This window comes from Solea senegalensis, linkage group LG21 (genome assembly GCF_019176455.1).
Source record: "Solea senegalensis isolate Sse05_10M linkage group LG21, IFAPA_SoseM_1, whole genome shotgun sequence".
Lineage (NCBI taxonomy): Eukaryota > Metazoa > Chordata > Actinopteri > Pleuronectiformes > Soleidae > Solea > Solea senegalensis.
The window spans coordinates 7,779,495-7,798,210 of NC_058040.1; the positions used below are offsets into that span (position 1 = coordinate 7,779,495).

Sequence of the window (18,716 nt, forward strand, 5' to 3'; positions counted from 1 at the left end):
AATCAGAGTGCTAAATTAATTAGAGGTCAACCAATATGTTTTTATATGGTCGATACCAATGTTTCTGATAAATATAACAGTTTCATGAATAACACATTATGCAGAAACTTGTTTTAACTTAAAGGTCCAGTATGTTAAATTTAGATGATGTGATTTTCAGTTGAATAGAACTTTTTTATTTAGAAGTTTACAATCACCTGATTGTATGAATTGTCCTTTTCCTTGTTTTTCCTTCCTTTCCTTTTATGTTCATATCAGGAGCCACATCAGCTCTACAGAGGCTTACAGTAGCCCACAATGGACAAACTTAACATATTTTGAGTTTTGATGCTCACCAAAGGCTACATGAGGTCTTCAAAACACTGGAAAGGGAAGGATGAGGTGAGTGATGATCAGCTGCAACTTCACCAATGAATGCTGCAAAACTTTACACCAGCCTTTCTTAATTGAACCCTAGATCGTTTGCCCGGAAAGTCCGGTTCGTTTGGGGAGGTGTGAACACGCAACCAAAATCTGATGCGCACCAAAGAAAGCGAACTCTGGTCCGCCTAAAAACAAAGGTCTTATAGGCGGGGAAGGGGAATATGTTATTCGAAAGGCTCGGTAGGTTTCACTACAGTGCAGCGTGAATGCAATCTCAGACCGGCTCAATGTTGCAATCCCCATTTGACCCCCAATCGTGTCTAGTGGACTATTAGGTGTGAAAATTAGATTTGCCATGCACTTATTTATTTAAATAAATAAAGTAAATGTCGAATTTGAATAAACAGATGATCAAAAGCATAACTCTATACGAACAATACGCATACCAATAACTAAATAGCTCAATTTCGATTATTTTAAAATGGCAATGCACGGCCAGACTGAGTCTACCACGTTTATTGTAGATTTTTCCATCTCAACTCTGTCTGTGAATGACCTGCCTTCCTTGATCCCCGATGGTGTTTCATGGTAAACATCTCACATAAAGCTCCTTTAAATTATAAAAGAGTTCTTTAAATGTGATATGATAATGACTTTTCTAAGCACTTGGTGTCCTCAACAGTATATCATACCTAAAAAACACAACCAGATCTTGCCTCAGTTGTTTGACAGGTCTCAACAAACTACGTGTAGCTCACCTCATCTTTGTCAGGCCTCAACTTTTCGGGACTGGAATGTTTCCATCAACAACAAACTGTCTCAGCAGATGCAACATCACTAAGTGCACGTACAAAGATGTTTCATCTGATAAACAATTCAGGATTATATAAGACAAACATTACTAAGAAATTACTATTAAGAAATGTGACAACTGTCCTTATGTATACATATTTATACAAGCTACTACTAGTGGTACTTTAACTTGAGTAGAATATTTTAGTACTCTTTCCACCTCATGCATGTTCTTATTTAATTGAATTTATTAACACACCTTCATCCCGAGGTTACGGAAGGACACAAAGCGCCTTCGACCTCATGTTGCCAAACATGAATAATCAGTCCTTGAGTAGCAGACCTCTCCCACGACTTCCTTGTTGTAACGACTCTGGGAGTCACACCACTGGCAGCTGCTCCGGGGCAGGATGAGGGATTGTGGACGATGCACGATGCAGAAGTGTTGTGCCGACCAGACAACAGAGATGCCATTCTTGAAATCTATTTCAACAACACAAGGGGAGAAAAAAAAAAGATGGCTACTTTTCCATCCATGTTTAATCTAATGAAACACACCTGTGGGAAGCAAGGCTGGAAAGATACTTTTCAAAATTAATGTCTGATGAATGTGACATGAATTTAATTAGTGCTGGTGGACAACAAACCCAGTATATATACAATGTTACACTATGTGATTAAATAGTCATGGAAAGAAGAACGAACCTTTGCAAAGAGTTTTTTTTTTTTGAAACGTTCAAGATGAAGATTGCAATGATTTTCACACATTCTCCGTCCCCAGTGTACGAACAGAATGTGGAAAAAAGGCATTCCAATATTGTGCTTGTATTCAGACAATCTACAGAACACCCTCAAACTGAAAAATCTGTGTTCTCTGGATCGTTTCAAATTAATTCTGAAGGGTTTAGAATCTAAATCATTGGTCCGTCGCTAGGCTCTCTAATGTCTGTTGTTGTCTTATTGTAATTTTGGATGAGTTGTCTTTGCCGATGTGTGTGTGTTTCTTGCTGCAGCCTCTTGGCCAGGACGCCCTTGGGAAAGAGATTTGCAATCTCAGTGGGATTATCCTGGTAAAATAATGGTAAAATAAATAAAAACAAAAAAGATTGCAGTGTTTGTTTACACTGCCGTCTGTTTCTGTTGTGCAGACCATGTTTGAGTTCTGTTTTCATAAATGTTATTTGAGCCACTGCTGTGTTTATAATAGAGTCAAATTACACATATTATGACAATATTTTCTGCATTTATGGACCAGTGGTGGTCATGCTGAGAGCATACAGCCGACGTACTGCTCACATTGATTACACAGGCCAACGTAGCCAGCTTTCAAAACAGCTGCTGCCCTTTGTCAGAGCGCTCATCCGTTTATTCAGCGTAGATGCCAGCCGTAGTAACGTGTAATCCTAATCCACATGCATCTTGTTTTGTTTGAGTGATCACAAGGTCGGTCAAAGACACCTGGCTGTGTTGTTCGTAAGCCTTTTGCCGGTCTCTGTGTGTGAGTGTGTAAGTGCGCGTGTGACGGTTGTGAGCGTTACAGGCACTATAGGGCATGTGCTGCTGTGCGGGAAATGGAAATGTTGGTGAGATAATTTGTGGCGGGACAATCTGAGCTGATGAAAAAAAGGTGTGTGAGTGGACAGGTAAGGTCCAGTGTTTTGTTTTGTTGTTGTGGCTAATGTTCTAATGTTTGATCTCTTTTAGTCAGTCTTGTATAAAGTACATAGAAGGGATACTTGAGTAAAAGTACAAGTATCTTACCAGAAAATGACTTTAGTAGAAGTTGCAGTCCCTTTTTTTTTTATAATATTACTTAAGTAAAAGTCTTAAAGTATATGACATTCACTGTACTTAAGTATCAACATTTCCTTTTCTGACATAAAATGCACTTGTGTTTATAACTCTAAAAGCATTAAAAAAGTGAGTTTGGATTGAGCCATGGTAGCTCAGGGGTAGGGCGAGTATGTAGAGGTAATGTAGTGAAGTAAAGTACAGATATGTGAATTTTGTACTTAAGTACCGTAACAAAGTATTGGTATTTTGTTACATTACAACACTACTTTTGGTCTAACAACACAGCAATATTCATGTTTTTTATACATTGTAACGCTATACATACTGTACCTTTTACATTTAGGTTGTAAAAGTCCCAGGAACTAACCTTTTTTATATTATATTATATTATATTATGTGAAAATATGTGGAGAACCTGATGTGTAATATTTCATTATTCTTGGGTTGGACTCAAGGTCACCTATCTGACTTGTACATGAAAGTATCTTTGTGTCTGGCAGTGAAGACAGCAGAGGGTCATGGGATGTGGCCTGGGAAAACCAAAACAACAGCTGAAGAAATGTGAAAGAGGTGCAACTTTAACAAAATCATTGAAGGCAATGTTTGAGATTTTACAGAAATGTTCTGCACCATTGTAGTAACTATGTGTCTGTCATCATCTTCTGTCTTTCATTTTAAGTGAGCTTCTCAGTCCCAGGTAAATATCTGACTATCTGACACAACTAGTGTTTTTTTTAAAAAAGAAAAAAGAAAAAAGAAAAAAAAGAAATCAAAGAAAAAATGTCAGATTGACTCAACACTGACCTTTTGCAATGTTTACTAACATTTAATGCACCCTGTGAAGCTGCCATTGGTGAGTCAGTCAGTCTAGATCTGACATAGTGAATTAAAAAAATAAATGGCCTACACACTGGAAAGACAGTCAATCTCCTTCTTCTGTCTCAGCCATCAGAGCAGCTCTGTTGATCCAGCGCTGGTACCGTCAGTATGTGGCTCGATTGGAGATCAGACGCAGGTGCACATGGAACATCTTCCAGTCTATTGAATACGCAGGAGAGCAAGATCAGATTAAGGTGTGGATGCACAGTTTTCCACAGTGACACAACTAATTCACAACACAATATTCCAATAAGTTGAAGTAACTTTATTAATGCCCATTGGGGAAGATCGTCCACTGAGTTTTACCCATCCTTCCTAGAACTAGCAGCAGTGGGCAGCCAATGAGCAGTAGGGACAGATTGCAGACTGGATGTCAGGGTCACTGACAGGAGAATTACCCTAATACATATTTTGATGGTGGGAGGAAACCCACACTAACACAGAAAACACAGAAATTCAACATATAAAAGGACCTGGGACAGACCAGTGACCACTGATGCACACAGCATGCTAAATTTCACCATGTTGACATTATTCTATTGTTATGAGTAAATTAATATTTTAGTGTTGTCCTTCACCACCATGCGTGCCACTACCCTGTCTCATTGTGCTATAGACACCATGGGCAACACATGGGCAAGAGGAAAGGAATTGAGCTTGAAATCCGTTCAAATCACAGCATGGGTGCCCCTGAGCAAGGCACCCAATCCCCACTGTTCCTTGGGCGTAGTTAAATGCTGCCCACTGCTCCTGTCCTGTGCGCGGCTTGTGTGTGTGTGTGTGTGTGATCGCTACAGGTGTGTAAAAAGAATGGGTTAAATGCAGAGGTCAAATTTACTGTCACTAGTTGGTGTGTGTGCAAGAATAACCAACTCTAAACTTTCCTTTGCTTTCTGTGAATCATCCTCACTATTTATCTCATCTCCTCCTGCAGCTCTACAATTTCTTTGTCTTCCTGATGCACCACTTCACCCCGACCAGCAGTGAAAGTAACATGCTGATCTACAGATTAACACTTTGTTGTAGATTCCATTAAATTACTGACAGTGAGATAATCTGAGCTCACTTGCTGCAGCCCCTAGTTGAGGAACGATTAAAAGGGTTAATAGTCCCCCCCTCTGGTTTTAATGTAGGAAACCTCATTTCTCACATATTCCCTGAGAATGGAACCTGTCGCGACGGAGAGTGGGAGAAATATTTTTGCTACAAGAGCATCGAGGTCCCCGACGGCTACACTGGCCCACACCTTCACTTCCCTATGACCTTCTGTGGGGTGTCAAAGCTGGTGGAGGCCTTCAAGCACAAACAAGTAGGCACATATTCAGTAAAAAGTACACTCCTGGCAGAAAAGCAGATAAAAAGACACATGTTTCTATTTGTTGCCTCTTTATCTGGCACTGCTTATTCATACCTGTTTTTTTTTTCCCCCAGTAGCAGCTCCATGCTCGGTATGTTTTGCAGCTTCTTGGAGAGACTTGGAGACTTCTACGAATTCTTACAAACATCAATCATGTCTCCACCAGCCACACAAAGGAGATTACTATATGCGGTAACAGCAGACCTGGAAACATATACCCTGACATTTTCAGCCAAAATTTTAACATCGTATATATTATTCCTACACAGGAGATTTACACGGGCACCTTGAGGACCTGCTGTTGATATTCTATAAGGTAATAACAACATGCAAATCCCCATATTGTCAGTGAGTGATATTCATATTATCCCCTTGAACTTCATTTGTCCAGAATGGTTTGCCGTCCTCTGAAAGACCGTACGTCTTCAATGGAGATTTTGTGGACCGTGGCAAAAATTCGTTAGAGCTGCTGCTCATCCTGTTTGGGTTCCTGCTGGTTTATCCCAACGACGTTCACCTGAACAGAGGGAACCACGAGGACCACATTGTTAACATGAGGTACAGTCGACCTGACTGATATTTCCAATTTATTAATCCTACTCAGTGGCTTGTTCTACCTCGGTGCGGTTGGTGTACAGTATCTTTATATTGTGCAAACTGCATGTGTTCTGTTTAAATTCAGTCACTTGCTTATTAATTGTGTGTTTTCTCCAGATATGGTTTCACTAAAGAAGTACTGGGGAAATACAGGGTAAGTCAAACATATTCATTCCATTCTCTACTGCTCTGAAAAACGTGGACTGCAAACACAAATTATTATCTTTTTGAAGTTTTCACAGGAAGGATGGGGAATACACTTGTGGCTAAGAAGGGCTGTGGTGTGGTGAAATTATCCAGCACTGGACCAGCACATTTTCTGATTTAGAGATATAAGATATGCCAACTTGCACAAAATATTCGGGAAATGTTGAAGCTATTACTTTTGCAGATATCTGGTCATAAAGCACCAGACAGACAAAGATGATGGTCTTTGATAAAAAGTCAAAAGGAACCAAAGATATTACAATTCAGCAAGTAGATGTTAAGAGAGCCAAACTTTGTTAACTCTTATTAAACCTCATGACAATCCAACAATCAAAGATCCAGTGTGTAGGCATGAGTAACATCTAGTGTGAGAAAACCCAGGTCCGAGACCCGGTCTGCATGGAGTTTGCGTGTGTGTGGGTTTTTTCCTGGTTCTACAGGTTCCTCCCACAGTCCAAAAACATGCGGATTTGGGTATTAGGCAATTTGGACACTTTAAAGTTGACTGTAGGTCTGAGTGTGAGAGTGGATGGTTGTTTGTCTCTATGAATATACACACTGGACCTTTAATATTGGATCATTTTTTTCCACCTGGACCACAGTGGAGGACTGGCACCACTGATATCCTTTAAGCCACACAGCTAGATATTAAAATATTACTATAAGACATGAGGCTTATCATAATCACTATACCTAACTCTACTACTACTTAACTGTCGTCTGCAGATGCATGGCAAGAAGATCCTTCAACTTCTCCAGGAGATCTTCAGCTGGATGCCTTTGGCCACAGTGATCGATGGCAAGATCCTGATTGTGCACGGAGGGATCTCTAACAAGACAGACCTCCACACCATAGCCCGTGTGGACAGACACAAAGTAAGAGAGGTCGTCAGCATCAATTCAACGTGTCAGTTGTGTGAAGCAAATGTGTTTTAAACTGTCTGTTTTTTGTTTGTTGTGTTTCTTTTTTTTAAACGTGTGCAGTACGTGTCGGCCCTCAGGCCTTCTAAGCCGAACCATTGTGCAGTCAACAGCAGCAGGAGGACGCAGACAATAAAGAGCAATAACAGAAATGCTGGCGGACCAGTGGCAGGCCGGCGGCGAGTGTGTTCTCTGAGTCACGACAGTTCGGCAACAGCTCTGAGGTGTGAGCTTCCACGCCGCTCACTGCACAACCTGCCAATTAGCCCTCAGCTCAGCTGGACAGTGGAAGAGGAGCTGAAAAGGAGGCGCAGGTTGGCTGGGTTTGACCAAACCTATGGAGAGCAGCAGAGGTCTGAGTCCGACTCAGACCCAGAGTGTGAAGCAACCACTGAGACTGATGAGCACGAGTGGAAGCAGGTGAGTGACAGAAAAGAAAAGAAATCTCAGTGGACATTTGTGTGTAATTGATTCATTCACCCAGATAGTGGATCTGTTATGGAGTGACCCCATGCCCCAAAATGGCTGCATTCCCAACAATGTGCGAGGTGGAGGCTGCTACTGGGGCCCAGATGTCACAGAGGCAGTGCTGGGGAGACACAACCTGCAGCTTCTCATTCGCTCCCATGAGTGCAAACAGGACGGCTATGAGTTCTGCCACAACCGAAGGGTGAATGCAGACACATAACACACTGACTTTTGGATTAACAGGAGAGATTAAGGTAGAGTATGAAAGAATATGAAAGCAAGGATTTGTGGATGGTACTGTTAAAAATCATCTGATAGCAGAAAGAGCATGGTCACTTTGTTTAGCAAATTCACACGTTGTCCTCTGCTGCATTCAGGTGCTGACTATATTTTCAGCATCTAACTACTATGAGGTGGGCAGCAACAGAGGAGCCTACATCAGAATAGGCCCTGATCTGATCCCACACTTCAGCCAGTATCAGGCCAGCCAGACGTGCAGAGACCTCACCCTGAGACAAAGGTGAAAACTTGAGTGAAAAGATACAAACTGTGCCACTTTGTTTCGGTTATTACAAGTTATATTGTACAAATAGCAGTTTGTTTTTTTTCTCACACCAGTGTTGGGTGGACGGAGAGATCGGCTCTGCGAGCTCTGAGGAAACAGCTCTTTGTGCATAAGTCAGATCTCATCAGTGCCTTCCAGGAGTTTGATCCTAACAACACAGGTGCAACACACTGAGTGGTGATAGTGACACACTCACAGACAAACACTGTCTAGTTGTAGTTTGCCAGGTTACACTCACTGGTACTTTGTGTAACCAATAAGTGCCCAGTTTGGTTTTCTGCTTCAAGGTTCAACATGGTGTGTGTTTAGAGATGGTTTTCTGCTTACCTTAGCTCAGTTTTTATAATATCACAAAATGACATCTTTCTGAGGAGTTGGCATTCTCCATCTCTTGTGTCAGGTCTTCTCCTGTAGTCCGTTTTGTAAATGAAGGCCCTATTTAGAAGAAAATAGACAATAAAGTGACACTTATGAGTGGGCAGCAGTGTGACCGACAGCTGGTCTTGTCCAATACGAACCTGGTTGCTGGTGATGTCTGTTAGTTTCTGGTTGTAAAACATCAACATGGTGCCAGTCAAATCTCAAGGTTTCAAAACCAGAGTTCACATTCTTATGGGCGATGCCACAGACGGCTACCTCTTGGTTTACATGCAAAGACCTTGATTTGTTATGCATCGAGCCGCTGCTGCCGTGTGATGATTGGTTGATTATATATTTGCATTAACGAGTAGTTGAACAGGTGAATCTAAAGAAGTGGCTGGTGGAAGTGTTACTATTGTGTCATCCATTTGTCTGTGTGTGTGTGTGTGTGTGTGTGTGTGTGTGTATCAGGAATGATCTGTCTGAGGGACTGGGCCAGTGCCACAGAGAGTGTGCTGAAGCTGAGTCTGCCCTGGAGAGTGCTGCGCCCTCAGCTTGTCAACAGCGTGCAGAACGGCATGGTGGACTACCAGCAGTGGATAAGGGAGCTCTCAATCACTGAGCGCAGTCTAGAGGTCAGACTCGTCCCATCTCACTATCCCAGACACACAGAGTTGCAAAAACATTATCGATTTGTCCTGTCCTAGATATCGGACACCAGCATCCTGGAGACAATGTACAGGAACCACTCCAACCTGGAAACAATCTTTAGAATCATAGACACAGATCACTCCGGTCAGTGAACAGCTTCACGTACAGTAATTCTCAGACACCTGTCTTTGCTTTTTCCTGTCCTACCACACTGTCCTATTGATTCAGTTCAGCGGTGAAGAATATAAAACACATACTGTATATGCAATGAATTCTTCCTTCTGTGGCGCCGTGCAGGTTTGATCTCTTTTGAAGAGTTCCGACAGACCTGGAAGCTCTTGTGTTCACATCTTAAAACAGAGATCAGCGACGAGGCCATCGCAGACCTGGCACAGAGTATCGACTTTAACAAGGACGGCAGCATCGACATCAATGAGTTCCTGGAAGCGTTTCGGCTCGTGGACCCGTCTGCACACAGCTGAGTCTCTGGACCAGGAGCTGTAGATGTAGACAACAACTGCATGTCTTCAGTAGACTTGGAAATACTGGTCTGTAGAATCTCAGCTGCTTGACCTGAGGGAGTGCACTATTGAATATGCAGGTATAAACTAGATCTCATCTACCTCTTAGACTTTGTTGTGTCTATGTTAGCTTTCTTTTTTTGTACAATATACTTTATACCAGACGTTAAATCTATTTTGACTGCATATAACTTACTTATGTATGATGGATAATAAAACACCTCACTTGTCACTCTGTATTTTGTCTTCCGTGCCGAGAGCTTGTTAAACTAAACAATGTAAGGAGTTAAAAGAAAGTGCACTCATTTTACACAACAAAATCAGATCACAGACTGCATATGTGACAGCTAGTACAGTATACGAAACCTGATAACTTTAGCTACACAGAACCTGGTAATCTGATTCAAATGATGTGAGCTGAGACAGCACTAGCTAAATCTGAAGGTTAGCACAGTGTGCTATGTTAGCCACTCCTAAAAAACATACTGTCTGTGGCTCTGTGGGTAATCTAGGTGCGGCTGTATTTACTGTTATTCCTTTATTTTTAGTCTTTAAAATCAGCTTCATATACATATACACACACATATATATATATATATATATACATATATATACATACATATACACATATACATATATATATACATATACACATATACATATATATATATATACATATATATATATATATATACACATATATATATATACATACATACATGCAAATATACATATACATATGTATATATACATACATATATGTATATATGTGTATGTATGTATTTTTTTTTCCAATTCTAGAAGTCACATTTGAAGTAGAATAAAAAAATTGCAAGGTTGAAAAACAGTTTGTAAATCTACTGCAACAGAATGAATGTATGAATATACAAACATAAACAGGGATTACATTTTTTGCCTCACAATTTCAAGATAAAGGGCCAAACATTCCTCTCGTTCAAGTGAAGTCTTCTAAGAACAGAACAGTGAACTGGTAGATTTCTACTGTTGCAACCTTGCAATCAATTACTGTGATTTTCTATGACTATTAACCCATTAGTTATTTGTGTACTTGAATAATACTTGAAATACTCAAGTGTTTTTAGTTCTGTGCATTGTGCATCATTTTATGTGCTCATATTTTTCATTCCTATTCTGTATGTAACAAAGGTGTAGGTAAGTATCCTTGACATCCATTTGTGTTCTCAAATCCAATGTGTAATTCATACCTAAGGTATGCGTGACTGTCTGCATGAGGGGATATAATCTGTCTGAAAGCTGCTTAAACTGTTCACCAGTATTTCATCCTGGGATGTGAATCCAGGGCATGAATCCTATCAACTCAAGCCATACTTTGATGAGATGTAGGAAAGGGCCAGTCTGAAGATGTAAACACAGGGATCACAAAAATGAGTTTGACGTCACCTCGATTGTGGGACACGTTTTTAAGGAAAGAGATGCGGGGTGAATAACTTGTTTTAAATTTAAAAGGAAATTTTAATAATATTCCTACAGCATAAAAAAGAAATACAAAGATGTATTTACAATGTATTCAACTTGTTTATATGTCACCTGGTATGTATCCATAATCTGATCTGACATAAAGAAAGCCGGCTATTATTAGACCGTGTTTCCATTAAGCTGATATACATAGTCAGGCCTGTCCTTCCTGATAAATCTGCCACAATGGTGATACAGGACTTATAACAACAGACTGGTCAGTCTAGCAAATAAGATCAGATGCTCTTGCTTACAAATCAATGTGGTGACTTTTCTTATTAGGCAAAAAGGCCTCTTTTCATTAGACTGTATAAGTGAAAGCATGTGGGTTTTTGTGGTGGTCTGGACTCAGCTCAGGATGCCTCCTCTCATGTGTCCACTGTCGCTCAGTCCGTGCTCTATAAGTTTGATGTCCTCCAAGTCATCTTTGATGACACTGATCAAATGACTTAAACCCTCCTGCTGCTGCTTCAAGTGCTAAAAGTGAGAGAAAAGTCTAATTTATTACCTTTTTAAAAAGACATTTCACAGTATCTGGTAAAATGTGTATTTATCAAGACACCACAAAAAAAAAAAACAACTGAGTGCCTGTGACTGGTCGCATAATCAGTAAATTCTCACAAAATATTACTTTACTAGTTGCCAACTTGAGTTTTCTTTCCCTCCCACGAACACAACACACATGAATGACTAGTTGATACAACCACAAATTCCTTTGTCACAGGTGCTCAGTTGTTTTGCATGAGTAATAAAAACTTTCATGAATACAGACCATGATGAAAAACTACACAGCACGCTGCAAAAACAGGACAAATTGTTAATTAATTGTGACTCTTACTTGTTTGATTTCTCTCAGAAGATCTGCATCGACACTGTAGCGCTCTTCTGATCTCACAGCTCCAAAGTGGTTCTGCATCCGGATTTGGGACATTAATTCATTCAAACGGCCCTAAAAGATAAGGAAACACAAATAGTAGACTGATCAAAAATGGAAGAAAACAAGTAGTCTCCAATTTAAGAAATAGAATTAAATCCCAACGAATGTTCATTAAATGAGAATTGTTAGATTGTAATGGTTTAACTTAATTCATCAATGTAATAATTAAAGTTGCAGTGCGTAACTTGTCGAGGTTATTATAGTACGCGTTTGGTCTCCCTGAATAAAAACAGTATAGCATTGTCTGGAAGTATTTATATTGTCAAACTGCTAAAAGACTGGGATTTATCTAGCAGTAGAATTCACTTGTGAAACTTTTTGTGGGCGCTTCTTTGTACCGCATTATGTTGAGTCATACTCCAACCTGTTTGCAGCCATTTAGCTTTACTAGTGGAATCTAAGCACTGCTAAACTGAGAAACACAGAGTCATGAAAAAGTGATGGGCTTATTCAGCATGGTGTGAACTCCTGACAATGGACTGAATCTAAAAGCATATTTGTTTAAATTAAAACTTTATGACAATTCCGTCTTTTTTTACATTCTAATCACAATTCCTAATCTATAAATCCAAGTGCTGATCGGTCATGCTCTTCATTAGACTTGATTTACATTGGAGTCCTTGGCAAATAAAGCCTTTAAACATAAAGTTTCAAACATTCAGTTGAGCTCTTTCACACTGATGTCGGGTTCATTCCATAAATGAAAAACAGAAGGACTCGAGGGAGTGTGCACTTGTTACAGTTTCAGGTTAGATGTACTTACCTTGAACTGTGTGGGGGCATTGAGTTCAGACTGAATTGTGTCCAGCTGCACCCTCAGATGCTCCTCGTCCACTTGGATGGCATAACCGCTTTTCCTCTGAATCTCCTGTTTAATCAGCACCTGCCCCCGAAACAGAGAAAGTTAAGGAGGAGAAGTATGTGGAGTGATAAATATGAAAGAATAATTGAAGCAGGAAAGATAAAGCGGGGAAAGATGCAGACAGTGCCAGGGCGTTCGTTCAAACTCTAGGAAATTTTCAGACCATGGCGAACAACTCAACTATTTTAAGAAAATGTTTGCACAGAATGAGGTCAGAAAAATGAGGCAGCTACCTGCAGCACCCTGTGAGAGAGATCCATCAGTTTCCTCTTGTACTGGGCAATCTTTGCAACGGTGGTCGCTTGGTTCTTCTGCAGTTCACTGATGTCATTAGAGATTATCTGTAATAGCACATGTGTATGAGTGAACGAGTGAAAACAGGGGCAGTTCTTGTAAGTATATAAAGAGTAACACCCATACAGAGAGAGAAAACATGCAAGCTTCACACAGAAAGGCCCGGCAATGATTGCCATGATTTGGCCTTTCACTCTTTTAAAAACTAAAGCTTTTTCTTTGTTAGTTTTTTTTACCAAATTGACAGTAATTTATTATAATGATATTGAGTTAGCGTTATACAAGGAAAATATAGAGGACTCTCTGTCCATGTTTCTTAAAAACATATTTACAGAACCAAGACTTGAAACAGCAGCAGCAGTGTTTTCACTTACATCAACTCTGGTCTGATGCTGTTTGGTCATCTGCTCCTGGATCTGCAGCCTGCAAAGAAGCTCCTTAAAACCTACCATAGGTACTGGGATCAACCTGAGGGCAACATGAAAAGACTCTCATTGACAAACTGCAGGTTTTTCTATTGCACAGCTTTTTTTGTGAGCTATACCCAAGCCTGGATGCACATGCTGTGAGATTATTTGAGAGAATAAAATGTGGTAAATCTAGTCATAGTAAAAATCAAACTGCTTTTCTATTTAAATAATACACACACATTGTCTAAGAAAATACTTTAAACTGACTTCTCTGGGTCAGGGTTGTCAACCTTGGCCTGTTCCCAGATGATAGGGTCCACCCCTAAAAAGCAAAGATGACATTTTAAGTACTATTCAAGGAGATAAAAGTCCCAACAATTTGTTGGAAGAGCATGCACACATACCTGCGGGTGCATTCTGCAGCAGCTGTTTGAGTTGTGCTGGGGACAGCTCTGTGCGTGTGACAGACATGGCCACTCCAATCTGTGTGAGTTGCATTTTAATGTTGGCCTGCTCCAGAAAATTGAAGAGTGTGGTGGCGGGAATCCGCTTGGAGGTGCCATTAAGGGAACGCTCCACCACATAAATGATCACCTCTGTCCTGAGGAACAGAAGATTCATGAACACCATAACTCTTTCATTGTATTTATCAATTACACAATTTCCTCCAGCTAAATATCCCCTACATTTCTACATTAGGGGGTATGTAGTAGCAGTACTGTATGACATGTGATTATGGACACTTACTGGTCATTTGGCAGGGCTTTGACACCATCTACATTCACAGTGAGTGTTTGGTGGTTTCCCAGCACCTTATGGAGAGACTCCACCAGATGCTGCTGCTGCGCTCGCACATCTGCTTCCTTTTTACCGACAATCAGGACTACAAATCCATCCTCATCCTTACTCACTGGGACACAGCTATAGCCCACTGCCTAGAAAGACAAACAGGCAACTATTCAAAATCACATGAGACAAACAAAACGTTTAAGCTCTCTAATAAGCTCTCCTTTTTTACCTTGAACCTGCAGAATGGGTTTTCCTGGGTAAAGTCCACGGGAGGGTTGTTGTTGCTGAAGAAGCCCTTGCCAGTGCCCCAGTAAGCCTGCAGCTGGTTCCATTTAGCCAAGATGGAGTCGCGCTCATCTCCCAACAAGGTGGGAGCCGACAGAGCAGTGACCTGCTGGAAAAGCTGGGTGGGCTGAGTCTGCTGGGCCTGCTGACCAAACAATCCTCCTGGTATGAGGAAAGAAAGGTAAAGTTACAACTTCTGAAACATTACAATCTTTTTCTTAGAAGAAAACTTCCACTTCGACAGCTGTCTGTGTGTGATGACAGACTTATAACACATTGACAGATTAATACCGCTGAAACATAAATCTGTAATTTCCAGCTTGCTGTTGCCCTCTGGAGGCATAATGGCATAACATTAATTGTTTATGTTTGAAAAAAGACACCATCTTGATGTAGAACTAACAGAGAAAAAGAGCTATGACAAGCTGTCAACAAAAACTACATAAAGATGCTTAAAAAAAGCTGAAATAAAGTGCTGGTTATATGATATCAATCCTTTATTCCGTCCTGAGAACAGATAGTAGCTCAGAAATGTGACAATGCATCCTAAAATTACCTATGGACATGTTCTGTTTAGACCTACATAGACAGGGATGCAGTGTTTATTCCCTAAATGGTAATTCTGAAATATTATCTCTCACCTTGCTGTGGCTGAGTTGACTGGATGTTAAAGCCTCCGAAACCACCAAGACCAGTTGTTCCTAATGTAGTCCCAAATCCACTTGCCCCAGGAGCAGCCCCACTGCCAAGTCCAGCGGAGAATCCAAATCCTTTGTTCTGTGTGTTACCAAAAAGGCCTCCTAGAACAGAAGCACGTGCCAAAACAGTTGGCAAATTATCCACAGACTACAAAAACATGATGATGACCAGAACTCGGCTTTGATGAACAGGTATATTGTGGTGGAATGAGGGAGACATCTTGTGGAAGCATTTACACACAGTATTAGTGAGTATGAGGAAGTAAGTTATGGTAAGAGTTATTTGATTTGTTGGATTTTAAAAGCAACTTTTCAGTCGATATTTCATCAAGTTCAATTTACACCAAAGTAAGTGAAACACAAAACAAACAAAGTCAACAGAGTTTAATTTAAATTTTGAAGGCAGTCTCCAAAAAGATGGCTATCATGCCATCATAAAAAAGCACTTTCACTTTAGTGAATGTATTAAACAATTTTTAATATGATTATTTTAATCATGCTGGTAAAACCTATTTCTCTTTTGCAATTGTTGTTATTTTGCCAAAACTGCTAACGTCCCATTTAAAAAAGTGCTGTGGAGATGTGTATTGTCAATTCTGAACTAAAGACAAATATTATATTTAACTAAAACTGAGGGCAGCTGACCTGTGGTGTTGGCGGGAGTGGCAAAGCTAAAGGTGGACCCTGCTGCTGCAGTTGTCGTCGTTGGCCCAAAGCCACCAAACGTGCCTAAAAAGAACGCAAACAAGATCTGAATTAGAAAAAAAATACATGCAAGAGAATGACAAGAATTAAATCACTGATTATTTGACATAAAGAGGAGAAAATCATGATCACTCAATTTATTAACAGGAGGAAAAGTGAATTGTTTCCATTCACCTCTGAGCTTCTGTCTTGCATGTAAGGTAAACATTTACTGACTTCATATAGCAATCAAATGAAACAAGAGTATAATTCAAAACATTGTCTCCTCGTGCAAATGAAAACGATGCAACATGTGAAAAATCTCAGGATGAGATGAAGAAGCACTGCACCACAGAGATGTGAACATGGATGAAAATGTGTGTTTACAGACACAGACTGTACTGAATAGTCAATCAAAGGTCTTCTACCTGTGCTAGCCAGGCTATTACCAAAACTGAAAACAGTGCCAGTGGTGGTTGCTGTACCAAAGCACCCCACATTAAAGCTGACCGCTGCTGGGTTGGCATTTAAACCAAACCCCCCAAAACTAAACCCACCAGCCGTGGTGTTTCCAGCTCCAAGCCCCCCAAATCCTGCGACCAGCGCAGGAAGGCAGCAAGAAAGAGAGAATGACATAGAGGTCAGGAAATCAGGCATAAAATGGACACGTTAACTCGAAACATAGTAATCAAGCACCTTAAAAAGGACACAGTTTCAAGGAAAAAAACAAAACAAAAAAAAACACATTACCATTCACAACCAGTGTATCTTACCAGTGTTGGTGGAGCCAAAGCTAAATCCTGTAGCTGGAGCAGCAGCAGCAGTGGTGGTGGCTGCCCCAAAACCAGGGGCTGTGAGCGCTATAGAGAAAACCATACACAGTTAAAACGGAGAAGTTGTTTACATACAAAAATCTAAGGGAAGTGTGTGCTATTGCTATATACATGCAAAAGAACTTAAGAATGCAGGAGGATGTGGCTCTGGACTTACTGCCGAATCCAGACGACGCAGTGGTGGTGGTGGCTGGGGAGCCAAAGCCAAAAGCTGTAGATGCTGTTGTCTTTGCACCAAATGACCCAAATGGAAAAGCAGGGGCACCTTTACAAGAGCACAGAGAGAGCTGAGTGTAACTGCAACACAGTGGCACTTCTCACACACACTAAAGCTCAAGTTTATTTTAAATCAATAATAAATGTTAGTACACAATGACATACACCAGGCAAAGCTTAAATTGCTTAATTTTCCAGTTATCCTGGCTGATTCAAGCCTTAACTCTTCAGTCAATGTCATCCTGCTAAGAAACTACTGTGTTTTTACATTTGCTCCACATTGTTGTGTGTTTTAAGTCCAGGCTTTCATTAGACAGAGCATGTTTTTGTTTGTTTACCAAATGCACTTAATCTTATAATATTTTCCCAAATAGCCAGTAGCTACTTAAAAAGCAACAAATCTACCTCAGGGTTTTGACGTATGTATCTGTATTACTTAAACCTGAATGTACCAAGCAGCACAAAGCCAGGATAAAATAATTCGACTACGTCAAGCATAACTTAGCAACAACAGCTGGTCAGTGGGTCACATCCTTACAGCGCAGTAACGACAATGCACATTAACGAACCTAATTAAAATTTAAACACGTTAGAATGAACAGTTAACGTTTTTTTTTCTTCACTTGACGGTGAATATTTCACATGGTGTTTAACCGGTAAAAACACTGTCTTGCTGTCATGCTACATGAGCTTCACGTGAGCCATCAAGTGACTATTTACACGCATCACTAAAACACATACATACGCCAAAGTCAATATATGTTAACAATAAATACAAAGCAGTTCATTAAATATTATCAGATTGAAAAAAAAACGTATGTACTTGTTGCCGTGTTTCCCGCAGCGGCTCCGAAATTGAACGCCATGTTGACTGTTAGCGGAAGCTTTTTCTTCTTCTTCCTCTTTAGCTTTCAGGTTTTATGGCGATTAGCAAACGACGATTTGGTGCATTACCGCCACCACCTGGTATGGCATGTGAATGAATATATATGAATACATTGAATAATTATGTTAAGAAACAGATATAATATTTGATAACATTTATTCAAGTTCATTTGCAATATGTTTTTTTAAATATGTTTTTATTTTAATGTCTCTTAATATTTGATAGGATAAACATATGCTGGACTGTTTCTTCATGCTGACAGTAATCACATTTACCTGTATCATGTTTACTAGCCCCTCCAACTTTCTTTTGGATTTTGAAAAAAACGTCTTCCCTTTCTCTCATCCTCCCATTGTTTTTGCCATATATCCGTTAGTTTATGTTAAATTATGCTTTCTGTCATTTCAGTTTTGCCACCACCTAAAGTCAAGGCAAGAAAGGATGCATACAAATTAAAAATAACCAAAGTTATAATAGTTTGGGATTTTTAATTTTTGGTTTTTAATAGTTTTAGTTTTTTGCAAAATGAAGTATTTGTCAGGTGCAAAATGCAAAAAAACCATCATAATAAGTATTTTGTGTGTCATTAAAAACCAAACAAAAGATTTAAAAAATGTATGAGGTCAGATGAACAAGCATCCCTGAATCACAATATAACAATCTACAAGAAAATTAGTCTCAAGGGCAAAATATGCATAATACTGCTGAGGCTGGACCTAGTTAGTGTGAAAGCTAAAAATCAAATAGCCAACAGACTAAAGACACACATGAACATAACATAAATAATAATAAATAACGCTCAAGGGACACAGACGCACCCAAAAGGAATATGTATGCAAATTATTTTAAC

At 39.9% G+C, this 18,716-nt stretch overlaps 2 protein-coding genes across 5 annotated transcripts; one reads left to right on the forward strand and one right to left on the reverse strand.

Moving 5' to 3' along the window:
* Positions 1-2,576: 2,576 nt before the first annotated feature.
* On the forward strand, positions 2,577-9,707 carry LOC122758495 (serine/threonine-protein phosphatase with EF-hands 2-like). Of its 2 annotated transcripts, none has more exons than XM_044012716.1 (19): positions 2,577-2,798; positions 3,450-3,519; positions 3,629-3,646; positions 3,794-3,802; positions 3,895-4,022; positions 4,763-4,817; positions 4,962-5,137; positions 5,263-5,377; positions 5,455-5,501; positions 5,577-5,743; positions 5,900-5,936; positions 6,716-6,865; positions 6,974-7,330; positions 7,395-7,580; positions 7,756-7,898; positions 7,997-8,103; positions 8,775-8,938; positions 9,011-9,098; positions 9,252-9,707. In XM_044012716.1, exons 2-19 carry the CDS (start codon positions 3,468-3,470, stop codon positions 9,434-9,436), a joined length of 2,184 nt encoding a protein of 727 aa, XP_043868651.1. In that variant the 5' UTR covers positions 2,577-2,798; positions 3,450-3,467; the 3' UTR covers positions 9,437-9,707. The 2 variants fall into 2 exon arrangements, with proteins under 2 accessions (XP_043868651.1, XP_043868652.1); XM_044012717.1 differs by having other exon boundaries at positions 2,577-2,782.
* A 1,245-nt stretch (positions 9,708-10,952) lies between these two features.
* Positions 10,953-17,860, reverse strand: nup54 (nucleoporin 54). 3 transcript variants are annotated; one of them, XM_044012984.1, is made up of 15 exons: positions 17,804-17,860; positions 16,922-17,029; positions 16,705-16,791; positions 16,489-16,524; positions 15,893-15,976; positions 15,191-15,349; positions 14,494-14,711; positions 14,223-14,410; positions 13,880-14,076; positions 13,743-13,797; positions 13,440-13,533; positions 13,005-13,112; positions 12,673-12,792; positions 11,811-11,921; positions 10,953-11,449 (listed from the first exon to the last, which is right to left on the reverse strand). In XM_044012984.1, the coding sequence occupies exons 1-15, from the start codon at positions 17,844-17,846 to the stop codon at positions 11,321-11,323; spliced, it is 1,737 nt and encodes a 578-aa protein (XP_043868919.1). In that variant the 5' UTR covers positions 17,847-17,860; the 3' UTR covers positions 10,953-11,320. The 3 variants fall into 3 exon arrangements, with proteins under 3 accessions (XP_043868919.1, XP_043868918.1, XP_043868920.1); XM_044012983.1 differs by having other exon boundaries at positions 16,360-16,524; XM_044012985.1 differs by lacking the exon at positions 16,489-16,524.
* Between the last annotated feature and the right edge of the window lie 856 nt (positions 17,861-18,716).

Bases quoted from the DNA above. Each gene is read 5' to 3' on its own strand.
- nup54 (XM_044012983.1), bottom strand. From the start codon at position 17,846: ATGGCGTTCAATTTCGGAGCCGCTGCGGGAAACACGGCAACAA. The intron at 17,030-17,803 runs GTACATACGTTT...GCTCTTGTAAAG, and splicing joins TGCGGGAAACACGGCAACAA to GTGCCCCTGCTTTTCCATTT. The intron at 13,798-13,879 runs GTATGTGTGCAT...TTTGCTTTTTAG, and splicing joins GCTGCAGAATGCACCCGCAG to GGGTGGACCCTATCATCTGG.
- LOC122758495 (XM_044012716.1), top strand. From the start codon at position 3,468: ATGGGATGTGGCCTGGGAAAACCAAAACAACAGCTGAAGAAATGTGAA. The intron at 5,378-5,454 runs GTAACAGCAGAC...ATTCCTACACAG, and splicing joins AAAGGAGATTACTATATGCG to GAGATTTACACGGGCACCTT. The intron at 6,866-6,973 runs GTAAGAGAGGTC...AAACGTGTGCAG, and splicing joins CCCGTGTGGACAGACACAAA to TACGTGTCGGCCCTCAGGCC.